The sequence below is a fragment of the Artemia franciscana genome, chromosome 9 (assembly GCF_032884065.1).
Source record: "Artemia franciscana chromosome 9, ASM3288406v1, whole genome shotgun sequence".
In the NCBI taxonomy this organism is placed as follows: domain Eukaryota; kingdom Metazoa; phylum Arthropoda; class Branchiopoda; order Anostraca; family Artemiidae; genus Artemia; species Artemia franciscana.
The window spans coordinates 827,258-840,780 of record NC_088871.1 but is presented as its reverse complement, the minus strand read 5'-3'; the positions used below and the strand labels follow the sequence as shown (position 1 = coordinate 840,780).

At 35.6% G+C, this 13,523-nt stretch overlaps 1 protein-coding gene across 2 annotated transcripts in view; it reads left to right on the top strand.

Annotated features, from left to right (window-relative positions):
- Positions 1-10,650: 10,650 nt before the first annotated feature.
- The window catches only part of LOC136030852 (E3 ubiquitin-protein ligase UBR2-like), a 151,719-nt gene continuing 148,846 nt past the window's right edge, over positions 10,651-13,523 (top strand). For both annotated transcript variants that reach the window (XM_065709903.1, XM_065709902.1), the window contains exon 1: positions 10,651-11,074. In XM_065709903.1, coding sequence (XP_065565975.1) covers positions 10,751-11,074 — 324 coding nt within the window. In that variant the 5' untranslated portion in view covers positions 10,651-10,750. The remainder of the gene's footprint in view (positions 11,075-13,523) is intronic.

Genomic DNA, 13,523 nt, shown 5'->3' with positions numbered 1-13,523 from the left:
TGTTCCCTGAAAATTTGGTTTAAATCTTGGTCCCTAGAAATCATAGAAACATTTTCAAACAAAATAAAATGATTTGGATAATTATAAATATGTTCCGAAAGAGCCGACGTAAAATCTTCAGGTTTGGCATTTTGCTATAAAGACGATGAAATAGAATTATGATGTTGTAGCAATCTCATTTTTAAATTCTGGTTAGTACGTCTCACACAAGAGCTTCCACAAGGACATGGGATTTTATAACCCCACATTGTTGCTCTACGGAAGTTCGATCCTTTCCAGAATTATAAAAATTAGCCAAAGTATTATTACCTCTTAAAGGTACCTTTAAACCATTATTTCGTAAAATTCTTTTAAGTTTTTCACTCAACCCTGGAACATATGGTAGATAACAAAAAACATTGTTTTTTCTTTTGTTTCCAGAATATCGTTAGAAAATTCTAGAAATTTTTTTTTCTTTTCGAAAAACTCAGGTCAATTAACAAGCCCGGATACTGGTTACTTATTAAAAAAATTTTTAACAACAATAATTCCTCCTTAATGAATTTTGGAGAGCAAATTCTAAAATACGGTCAGTTAAGGATAGATTAAGCCAATTTTTACTTGGCGAGCATGACCGGAGAAAAACGACAAAAATCTATTATTGTTAGTAGGTTTTCTGTAGATCTTAAAATCCAGACTATTTTCATTTTTTAAAAGAAGAACATCCAGAAAAGGAAGTTTCTTATCCTCTTCTAATTCTATTGTAAATTTTACATCATCTTCCCAAAAATTAAGATGTTCTAAAAAACCTACTAATTCCTCCTCCCCATAATCCCATACTGAAATTATGTCATTCATATATCTCCCCCAAAATGTGTGTTTAAAAAAATATGAATCTAACGCTATTGTTTCTATATTTTCTACAAAACAATTTGCTAATAAAGGACTTAAAGGGGCCCCCATGGGTAAACCATTTACTTGTTCGAAAAAAAACCTCTGAATTGAAAAAAATAAGAGAACGTGTTGCACAGCCTAAATAAATTCATAATTACACCGACTTACAAAACTGTTTCACCGCTAATTAAGTCCAAATTTCTTGATATCTTTCTTTCAAGAAGAATTTATGTGGCTTTTACATCAATATTCGTATACATTAATACTATGTCGAAACTTGAAATTATAGAATTTGAAGAAATCTCCACTTATTTTAGTTTTTTAGAAGTTCAGACGAAGTCTAAATGTAAGAAATTTGTGTCGTCATGAGTGGTTTACATAATGACACTAACCACTTACTCAGAGCAGTTGTTGGTGACTTGTTGGTGACAGTCCAAGTAAAAGATTATTACCATTCCGAGCTTGAATATAGAATATATAGGAATGCTCTGCAGGAGCATCTAGTGACAGTCAAGTCGATTACTACCGAGAATATTCTAAATGACCCTAATTACCTTTTGAAGTCTCACCCCCTTTCTGAAAAACAAAACCATAAGGGCCCTGATAATATCCCACAGTCTGAGTGGGTCGCCCATTTCAAAAAGTCAGTTTGTAAAACCCAACAGCAGTGTAAAAATTTTTATCGAGAGTGAGATGGCTTCGTTGCTTGATTCTAGTCAAAAACTAAATTCGATTGTGATAACTCCGTTTGCTATTACGGGGACTGTGTTGAAGCATAGAAAGAAGTAACTCTCGGCTGGCACCGACAGTATTTGTGCTGAGCATTTTATTGCCGCAAGTGACCTCCTCTATAACCACAGCCGTTTTTTGAGAAAGAGACGTATATCCAAAAACACAGTTTCGTGAAAACTGGGTTTAAAAATTCCAGAAACTTCACTTCATTGGAGAGCAAATAAGCCTATAGTAAAAATTTTTAAACTAAATTTGGGGTTTTCGATACTGCCAAAGTCGATAGGCAGTTTTTCAAGCATGTCAGAACTTGGGAAGTTGTCCATTTGGTCTTTACGTCTCTTTTAGTAGAATCTTGAAAAACATACGCCCTTCTGAAAAAACGAAAATTGGATATACATCTCTTTAGTTTTCTGTTTAGGTGGATATAAGTCTTTTATTTACATGATCAGTTGAATATACGTCTGTTCACGCGAGTATGGCAAGGCTGGATATACACCAAGTTACTGAAGAGCTAAGTGATGGACAATGTATTTATTTCAAATAAAAAAAGATAAAAAAAATAAAGAAAGTACACACTAGTTGATTGACCCCAACAAGTCTTCACTCCCTGTTGACCTTGATATGTTTTGCCAAAAATCGCGGTTGACTCGATTTGTCATCAAGGGATCTAGCTTCTCAAGTACGATGGCAAGTTTTCACTCTGTACACAACTTGACTTTGATATCATCGAGAGAAAAAGTTGACAGTCGAACCTTCGCTGTAGGAAATCCCATTCTTGAGGAGGTTCGTCCAAGTCAGTTTTCACGGACATGGTTTGTTTGCCTCTGACAGAAAAAACCTGCACAATATTGGCTAAGTTACGTGGCCTTTTTTTCGCGTTTCTTCCTGACATCCACAATCTGAATCTCCAAAGCACTTTTCAGGATTTCATTTACTCCCCGGGCCTGGAAAATCAGCTCGTTTAGGCTCTGGAAAGAGCATGCGACTTTGATGTGACGAATCTTTGACTCGATGTTGGCATGGACTGTGCCCGTACTCATGTGACTATGGCCTTTTTTTCAAGTAACGAAGATCAATTCGGTTGATTGTACTTTCTGAGGCGTCGGCAATCTGAACCAAAGCAGTGCATAGTGTCTATTTTGTTTTGGGTGATACAGTTGTCACAGTACAGTATGATGTCCTCCACTCAAAGAGCAGCCTGAACTTCAATGAATTTGTGAAGAGCACTTGCAATATTCTTCGCAAAATTCTTCCAGAAATTTCCTCGTGCTAAGTCACACAATACGAGGGACAAGTCGCGTTCCTTGTCCCAACTGATGCAAAGGACTCGTTGAAGGTAAGGAGACGACAGGTGAAAAAAGTGTCTTTTAAAGACGGCATCGTGGGCAGAAGAACGATCTTCTGCAAGTCGAAGCTTTAAACCCTTTCGGTTTTTTGTCATACACGATCGGCGTCAGTAGCGTAAGAGTTCCTCACTTTTTTACTTCTCTTGATGCTTTTCCAGCTTTGTTCCCAGGCATCATATTAATCAATAGAAGGCACTTACAAGGAGTCATGTTATTTCTTCAGTTCTTCTTGATACATATTCAGACCAATCTCCACTCCGGGATTTTTTTATTTAAAATCCTTTGCTGGGAAAGTAATGGTAATTTCCCTTGAAAGATATTTCATGTTAGGACAGTGCTCGCGTCTAGAGTGCATCATAGAAGGCTCAAATGTCATAATGTGTCGTCTAAACAGCATTCTTCGTGCTTCTTCATAAATCTTTGCATGCTCTCTCTCAGCCTTTCCTCATTTGTCCACCATTCCACAGAGTTTGAGAGGATCTTCTGCGTACTTGAGAAGAACATGCTGAATGATCTTGTTGCATTTCGGGGGGTAGCCCAGGATTTCCAAAATCGTTTGTTTGCAGACCTGCTTCAGTTCAGAATCAACTGGGAAGTAAAACATTGTAGGTCTATTCGTTCTAATGGAAGAATTTTCTGCAATTTAGACTCACCTTCGCTTTGGCTTTCTGGCTGTGATGTACAGCTGAAGCGACTTGAGTTTCTGCTAAAATCCCAACGACCAGAAGGATTTATTTAGCCTTTCTCGCAGCTCCTTGGTAATAAGTGAGCACTAAACTTTCCCAATCACACCAAGAGAAAATGGGTCTTCCTTCGATTAAAAACACTTCGTTGTCAATCTCAATAACTGGTTCTGCAGCTGACTGAAGACGCAAAATTGTTGAACGAGTATATGGACTAAGCTCATTTTCACTGATAGGTGACCTGGACTGGTCGGCTTCAGTGTCAAGTAGTCCCTTTGCTAATTGCAGGAGATCATCAGTAGCATCATCTGAGAAGGCTTGGATACAAGACAAAGTAGAATTGTTTTTCATCGAGAGAGTCTTATCTTTCTGGATGTCACTTGATAATGCTGATACTGGAAGATTCAATGCTGATGGCAGGACATCTTCAACAGCGTCAGCTGAGACAACTTGGATAGAAGAAAAGTGGAAGTTGTATTCATCAAGAGAGTCTGATCTTCTTGGATGTCACTTGATAATGCTGCGGATACTACAAGACTGAAGCTGTCTAAATTGTCTCGCAAAATATGATTGAGAAGGGGTGCAAAGCTCATATTATTTGTTTCAACAAGAATATCTGATAACCCGGAGATGTCAATGTCTTCTACTTCTCCGTTAGACGCCAGAAGCTCTGGGTCCATGTGAAAATCAAAGGCGGTTTGTTTGAGAGTTACGAGGTTTGCTCTGTTTAGTTATATTCTTTTACTGTTTCTGTGGTAACCTTATACAAACAATTGCATATTCCCTAACTGATCCTGCCGTCGTAGACTGTGATTACGGACAGGTTGCTTCAATTATGCTGTCATTTTAGGATTGTTGGAAATATTAACTTAGTTCACTCACTGTAATTTTTTCAATCTGTATTGTATGCAATGTAACAAAGTACTAATTTTTCTATTTTATCTTTCTGCTGCATTCCCAATTCAAATTTTCCAGCTATACTTTCGTTTTTTTACCCTTTTTTCAATAAACCTATTTTCTTTACACTGAAAATTTGGCATTTAACTTTCCCATAGGATCTTCCATTTGAACAAAAAATTGTGATTAAATAATAAACAAACACAATGCAACCTTCAAAAGTATTCTAAAGTCAATAACAAAACGATTTTCAATAATACTAAGATAAAAAAACATTAACACGATGCTTAAATAACTTGTCTATTCATTAAGAAGAAATAAAAACTAAAATTTTACCAGACATTCAAATTATATGTCACAAGAAGTTGCAATAATTATTAAACATGGTAGCTCTAAGTATCTTTTTTTACAACACTTTTTTATTCTCCTGCATGTGGATAAGAAAATGGCAAATGAAGCAGCGGCCTCAAAATAACTACTCCCCATTTTAAATACTTGTCTTTTCGGTATAAAAAGCTCAATATCTCAAACGTTGTTTCAAATTTTTTGGCGAATCTTAAAAAGTTAGAGAAAGTGTTTTTGAAATTTAGTTTTTATTTAATGCTTCAGAAACAATAGGGGAGTGAAATATTTAAGAATGCAGTTAAAGTATTTTGAAAAGATTAATTAAAGCACATATTAATGCACAAATTACATACTGAAATACCTTTCCAAAAATGGATCCCGGGGCCTGAGTCGGTTCCACCACACCAAAACAGTTAACCATGTACCTATTCTTGAACCGCTGAGGGGCCTGAATTAAAAACTTTACGTGTCTAAAGTGGCAATTTCGTAATATTCACCTATCAGATTCAGTAAAAATGTCCCGAAAAGAGGTCAAATATAGAATATGTCGGAGAGTCACACTATTATATATTCGAGAAAAGGCTTTCCGTTCAGGATTAAGCTGTAATGTAGCCACGCTAGCATAAGCATTTCAAGTTTCCGTTTAGTATTCCGAAGCAAAAGTTTTCGTGTATCCTTAATCGAAGAGCCAATCGGGAGACCTAAAGATGTTAGTGCAGTGGTGGGTGCCACCTTACTATCACTTAGACAGACGCTAATATGCACATAACTACTGTGCAAATTAAAAAAGAGAACATGGGACTTCGCACCATTCATATTTAGTCCTATTTGTAGATATCTATTAGATAGGTTATCAAAACCCCGTTGAAGACTAGCTATTGACCGGCACGGATTTAATAGATTATCTGCACAATAAAACACTGATGTATCCATCCATTTTGAAATGCAATTAATAGGTAGGCCAATCTGCACATGAAAAGACGCGTTGTAGTACATAATCGGTGATGTGAAGGCTCCTTGCTTTATTCCGACGAATACAGGGAGCTCATTATCCGAAAACAAATTTCCCAACTTCAAATGAAATTTTACATGGCTTTACATGTAATACAATAGGAAAATTACATCAAGACTAAGACCAAGGCTATGCAACTCTCACATGGCCTTCGAGCAGATAAGGAAACCAAAAGTATTCATAACATTGTAGGCTCCGAGAACCAGAGGGCTCCCAGATGCTTCTGTATCTCTGAGTATATTACAGAGACTTCTGAGGGCATGGAAGCAACCTAAACCTGACTGGAAGTCGAAATACAATGGTGGTATAATACACTTTTCTTTTAAGCGGTCAACAATCAGAATCTCAAGTATCTTTGCAAAAACACTTGACACAGTCCCTGGCCTATATGACGAACATGATGATTTTGGCTTATTTTTGTTTTTCAGGATTGGCCTAGTCACTCCAATGCATAAACCGTCAGCAACGCAACCAACGTTAAAACCCCTTTGAAAAAGTAATGCAAGGTGGTCAGCCGTTTTTTTGTGAAACTGAAGTAAACGCCATTTTGAAAGCGATTGAGATATTAGCACTTTCTATGGTAAATTTTCGCGTTCTTTCCATTGGTGCCATCTATCTTTGTCTAAGTTAAATGGTTTGGAAGTTGAACAGACGTATATCCACAATAGAAGGACCTTGTGCTTTAAAGCTCTTATGTTAAATTCCAACCAGATCCTGTGACATTGGAGGGAGTTGGAGGGGGAAACCGGAATTCTCGGAAAACGGGAAAATTGGGGGTATTTTTATCTTACGAATAAGTGATCTGATCTTAATGAAACGTGATATATAGAAGGATCTTATGTCTCAGATGCTCCATTTTTCGACTCGAATTGGATCCGAGGACATAGGGGACTGGAGGAGGGAAACATAAATCTTGGAAAACGCCTAGAGTGGAGAGATCGGGATGAAACTTGATGGGAAGAATAAATACAAGTTCTAGATACGTGATTGACATAATTGGAACGGATCCGTTCTGTTTGGAGGATCTGGGGGATGTTAATTTGGAAAAATTAGAAAAAATTGAGGTATTTTTAATTTAAGAACTGGTGACCAGATCATAATAAAATTTGATATTTAGAAGGAATTCATGTCTCAGAGCTCTTATTTCCAATCCCGACCAGATCTGTTGAAATTGGGGGGAGTTGGAGGGGGAAATCAGAAATATTGGAAAACGCTTAGAGTGGAGGAATTGGGATGACACTTGGTGGATAGAATAAGCAAATGTCGTAGATACGTGATTGACGTAACCGTATTGGATTCGCTGTCTTTGGGGGAGTTGGGTGAAGGGGTTCAGTGCTTTGGCGAGTTTGGTGCTTCTGGACTTGCTAGGACGATGAAAATCGGTAGTCGTGTCAGGGACCTTGATAAAGTCGTTTTCCCAGATTCAACCATCTGGGGGGCTAAAGGTAGAGGGAAAATTAAAAAAAATGAGTTATTTATAACTTACGAGTGGGTGATCGGATCTTAATGAATTTTGAGATTTAAAAGGACATCGTGACTCAAAGCTCTTATTTTTAATCCCGACCGGCATTAAGCCTCTGATTTTCCTTTTAAATCAATCTGTTGATTCTTAGAATTTTGTTAGAGCTCATACCATATGAGCTCTTGGCTCTTAGCTGTTCTGGCCTCGTCACCAATGCCATATGAGCTCTTAGCTCTTGTTATCTCTGTTTTTATTAAATCTGAAGACACCTTCTTTTCATACAGCCGAAAAATCCGCGTTGCTTTGGTTTTTATCTTTCCTTTCTACTTGCCGTAGTCCCTTTTGTTTGTTCTTTGTTGAGATTTCTCTCTTTAATACTCTTCATCATGGCTGGCCAGTTCGACTTAAGTTCTTTTACGAGTACATACTCTATGAAGTACTCTCTAATTGATTTAATTGAGCTTATAAGATAGAACCTTGATATTGGACTTACGGTAATCGGTATTTTCCTGGATTTTACCAAAGCTTTTGATATGGTCAACAATCCCTTGGTGTTGCAGAAATTAGAAAGGTATGGAATAAAAGGAGTGTCGCTCCGGTGGTTTTAATCATATTTTTCAGATCGTTATCAGTACGTTGAGAGCGATGACATCAAATCGCAACGTCTACCTGTAAGAAGAGGAGTTCCCAGGGGTCGATTCTGGGTCTCCTACTGTTTCTTCTCTTCATCAACGACCTTGCATAAACTGATATGTCAAAGTGAGTGTAGTTCGTATTCCGTGCCGATGACACAAACTTTTGGTTTTGACTGAAAATGAGGCAAGCGTAACATCATTAGCAAAGAGGGCTATCCATAATTGTAGCTTATGGTGCCTTGCAAACAAAATGGTTGTTAAAACGTCTAAAAGTGGCACAATAATGTTTATTGCGGGTCATTGCTTTCTGGTTGAATTTTTTTATATATTGAATTTGTATTTTGACAATCTCTTTATTCCACAAACTCAGGTAATTAAAATTTTGGGTGTGTTTTGGATTACAGCCTTTCTTATAAACCTCATCTCTCCTACTTCCAAAGTATTCTTGCCATGTCAGTGTCCACCATAGAGTTCAGTCCTTTCATCCCACTAAGGTAATGGTCTCACTGTATTATGTGTTTTTCAATTCACAACTTTCTTATTGCCGTTTTGTTTGGGTGGGGCATGCTTTTCTCTATTAACTCCTAAATGATTAAATAAAAAAAAACAAGTTTTTTTAAACTGAAAGTAAGGAGCAATATTAAAACTTTAAATGAACAGAAATTACTCCGTATATGAAGGGGGCTGTTCCCTCCTCAACACCCCGCTCTTTACGCTAAAGTTTGACTCTTTCTCTCAACTCTACTTTTTAAAACAGTAAAAAAATTTAGCGTAAAGAGCGGGGTGTTGAGGAGGGAACAGCCCTTACATATACGGAGTAATTTCTGTTCGTTTTAAGTTTTAATATTGCTCCTTACTTTCAGTTAAAAAAAAACTTGTTTTTAATTTAATTTCAGAATGTTTTTGAATTAATGCCTGTTTTGATTTTGGCTCTCCGCACATGAATTATTAAAACGAAATTTGCATATTAATTTATTTTTATCGCTAAATGGCTTTTCTCATAGTTTGATCGGGAGTAGGCCTAGTTACCCTCCAATTTTTTGATTATTTAAAAAACAACTAGAACTTTTAATTTTTTACGAACGTTTTTATTAATAAAAAATATACGTAACTTACGAATTAAATTACGTAACGAACTTCTATACTCGTATGTTTTTATTATGTATATGAGGGAATTCACCCTCGTTCGCACCTCGCTCTTTACACTAAAGCTTAAATTTTGTCCCAATTCCTTAAGAATGGCCCCTGAATCACAAAGGCCGTAGAATAAATAGTTGAAATTAGTAAAATTACTATAGCATAAAGAACGAGGTATTAGCAGGAGGTAAACCCCTCATATGCGTAATAATTTCTTTTCGTTTTAAGTTTTAATGCTGCTTTTTACTTTCAGTTGAAAAACTTTTCAGATTTATTTTTTCATTGTTCTTTAAAAAAATGCTAAAAATTCTGCACCCCCTTTATGGAAATTTTCTTACCCTCTGACAAACTCCTCCATGGAAAGTTAAATTTTTTGGTCTCTAGAACTTTTAATTTCCGTTAAAATAAGCTTTCTCACGACATTTTAGGACTACTGGGTTGATAAAATCACCCCTGGGAAAAAAAAACAAACAAATAAAAACGCATCCGTGATCTGTCTTGAGGCAAAAAATGCAAAATTCCACATTTTTGTTGATGACGCTGAATCTGATGGTGTGATTTTCGTTAAGATTTTATGACTCTTAAGGGATGTTTCCCCCTATTTTCTAAAATAAGGCAAATTTTCTCAGGCTCGTAACTTTTGATGGGTAAATCTAAACTTAATGAAACTTATATATTTAAAATCAGCATTAAAATGTGATTCTTTTGATGTAATTATTATTATAAATATTTCGTTTTGAGAGTTTCGGTTACTATTAAGCCGGGTCGCTCCTTACAACAGTTCGTTACCACGAACTGTTTGACTACAGAATATAATTGTGAAAGCTGTGTTGTGACTTCCCCCAAAGCACCTCTCTGTTGATTTGTTTAATGATATTATTATTGAAAATTTTTATTACCTGTTGAAAAAAAATGTTTCGTCCTAGCTTATAAATTTTTACATTGTTCCCGTTTTACGAGTCTCTGTAGTTTCTTCAAAAAAGCTCGATCTTCACATATTTTCGGTTCCCTTAATAAATCCCATCTATCCATCGAATCATCACTGCTTTGAATGTCGTTTTTCCAGGTTCCCCAGTTTATCTAGCTGTTGCAAATCTTTTCCCTCCAACATTTCGTATGAAAGGTCTTTTTTGATATTGTTTACTTCTGCTTGTGCGCTTCTTAGACTGTAGCAAGATTTTTATATTTGGTCTTTTCCCGTTTTTTTCTTTCATTTTGTCCATAGACTTTTGTCGATTTTTATTATGCTTTATTTTACATTTGATTTTTTTTCCGCGTTTGAAAATTTTTGCTGCAGTGAGGGTTTTGGGGCACATTATTTATTTCACTCTTTCAGCTTGTATTCTTTATTATTGTATTTGATGTTTAGGAAACTAACATGACATGAAAATAAAGAAATGAAAAAGTGCCGAAATGCATTCAGTGAACCATTGAAAAACCCCTTTGCACTAATTCACCTAAAAAGTATTATGAAATTCACCATCGTTTTCGTCTATTCAACATTTCGTCTGTCGACTTCAGTCATATTAAAGAAGAAAGCTTCGAAATCAAAGAACATGACCTTGGGAATCAGTTGAATAATAAACTTTATACTTGTTTAAAGAGATTGCTGGTTTTATTTAGTGAAGATGAGAACTTTAGGGGGTGAGCAAGGTACACAAGAAACTTCTGAATCTTCATCTTGGGATTCAGTGGAACAGTTAACAATCAATTTAGATCTTTCTACAACACCAGATCAAATGGTTGAAATCTGGAAGAAAAACTTTGATAATGGATATCTCAATTCAAGACACTTCAGAGACTATTGGAAGTTTAAAGTCCCTAATATTTTCAGTCCTGGCATGAATTGTGACTGCCTACATATTGTGTTTGATGAAGATGAGGTGAAGAGGGTTTTACTGGACCCTTTGGAAATGTTCATTTGTGGAAGAGACCCTAAAGCTGTTTTTAAAGTATTGAACCTTTTTTTATTATAGACTATTCATAAAGTGATCATGATTTGACATTTTACTTCTGAACCAGCTTGCTTATAATTAGCCTACAGTGTCATTCTTACCTGATAGCACTTAGATTCAATTTGAGTGCAATGTTTATGGCCTATTAACAGACTGTTCAGGTGGCTAAGCATAGAATTTACCCCTGTTGTCAGAATTTTATCCTGAATTGTAATATAGCATACATTTGCATTGTAATTTAGCTTTAACCCCCCCCCTTATATATAACAAATAAGGATGTATATATATTTTTGCACATTAGGGAGAGGGAGGGGTAAATTTCAAATTGAACTCTATAGTCAAAATTGAATTCTGAATCCACAATTAACATTCATTTATATCAGAAATGTACTTTACCTTCACCCCTCTAATGTACAGACATATATCCTGGATTAGGAATATAGGTCTACCCTAAATTGGTATATTTGAGAATGGTGATAAAATTCATTTCTGACACAAATGAATATTAAATTTGGATTCAGGATGCAACTCTGACTATAGTGGTAAGTTTATGTCTTGGCTACCCAAATAGTCTGTTAATATACACCTTACCCCTCAATTTAGTATTGTTGCAAGACTGCTTGGTCATATTGTGCCTTGAACCCAATTCTGGACTGACTAGTATTATAACAAAAGGCCAATAGGGTAAGATACCCAGTTGGCTAACTAGAAAAGTGATCACCACTTTAACAGTTAAATTGCTAGGCTAAATATCTTTGCTAATGAGAAATTATACTGTTTCACCACTGAATTTATTTAAATTTTCTTAATATGTATATATGTAATTAACTTGAGTAATCTATGTGTGCTCAATGCTAAATATGTCAAATGCACTGATAATCAATAGGAGAGTTATGAAGACCCATATTATACACATAAGTCTAACCTTAGAAAACACTGCCAATCTTGGACTTGGGGTCTTGAAGTAATAACAGTGTTTCTGAATCATACATAATGTTAGGTAGATTCAACCTAAGATATGCAATACAAAGTAAAATAACAATATCAAAATATAGGCTAATATCTCTTTAACCAACAACAAAATAACATTTTTACTTAGGTGGAACTGATGCATCTTCTTTTTCTCATTTTGTTTTCTTTGTTGCTTGCAAAGTACTGAGACATCAAAGAGTTGTTTATGACCTTATTCAAAAGCTAATTTCAATATTTAATTTTGTTAACTTTACATCATAGTAAATAAACAGTAGATAAGGTAGTTACCTTAAATTACCCTCAGTCACATTGACAAGCAAGATAAGCTGGTGTTGAGACTCATGCTGGGGTGTGTGTGTAAACTTTACCAAGGTTGGGTAAAATCTCAAGTTAGCTTCCATTTAATATTTGACTAGTCCTAATTGATGTCCTTCTTGAATAATTCACTTGTCTTGGATTGAACAGTTGCATCTGTAAGAATTTTCCATAGTGATACAGAGATTATTTGCATAGTGGCAAACAGCAAGTTTTTATGCACACATTGTTGCAAGCATAGATCTAGAGGCTTAATTTAGGAGGGGCAGCCATGCCAAAAGGAGAAAGCAGACCCCCCTTTCTACAATTTTTTCTTGAAGTATTTGAATTAGGGTCAGGTTTACTATTAATGCAATGGGAGACCAACTGGCTCACTTTGCTACTTGCACAAGGCATTGGGAAACTTTGTTGTAGTCAAGATTTCTACTAAACATTAATATCAATCTGAGACTTTGCATTTGGTGAGTTGTAATATGTTTGATTGCTATTTGATACCATTGTCATGTTGTAACTTTGCAATATGAGATGGACAGATAATCTAAGCATATGGACACCAACATGAAAGACTCCTATAGAAATGGGACAAAAGAAAATATAGAAAAATCCTCTCTCAAAATACTATATCCAAGAATGCACCCATTGTTGAAATGATAATGTTTGAGAATGAGAGTATTATTTCTAATGTTATTGTTGGTATTGTTGGCAAAGGTATTCAAAAGCAAAGAAAAGGGACAAGGGATGAGAAAAAGTCTAGTCAGTTGGCTGAGAAAATAGACATTTTTTCCTGCAGGGGATTTTGCATTTTGATGCAGGGGACAACAAACTCTTGAGCAAGTTTGATTTTTAACCAAAAAATTGCTACTTGCACAAAGCATTTGAAAACTTTACTGAGGTCAAGACTTCTACTAAACATCAATCATCAATCTGAGACATTGCATTTGGTGAGCTGTAATAATTTTGATTGCTCATTGATACCATTGTGGTGTTGTAACCATGCAATATGAGATGATTACATAATCTAAGCATATGGACACCAACATGAAAGACTCCTATAGAAATGGGACAAAAGATAATATAGAAAAATCCTCTCTCAAAATACTATATCCAAGAATGCACCCATTGTTGGAATGATAATGTTTGAGAATGAGAGTATTATTTC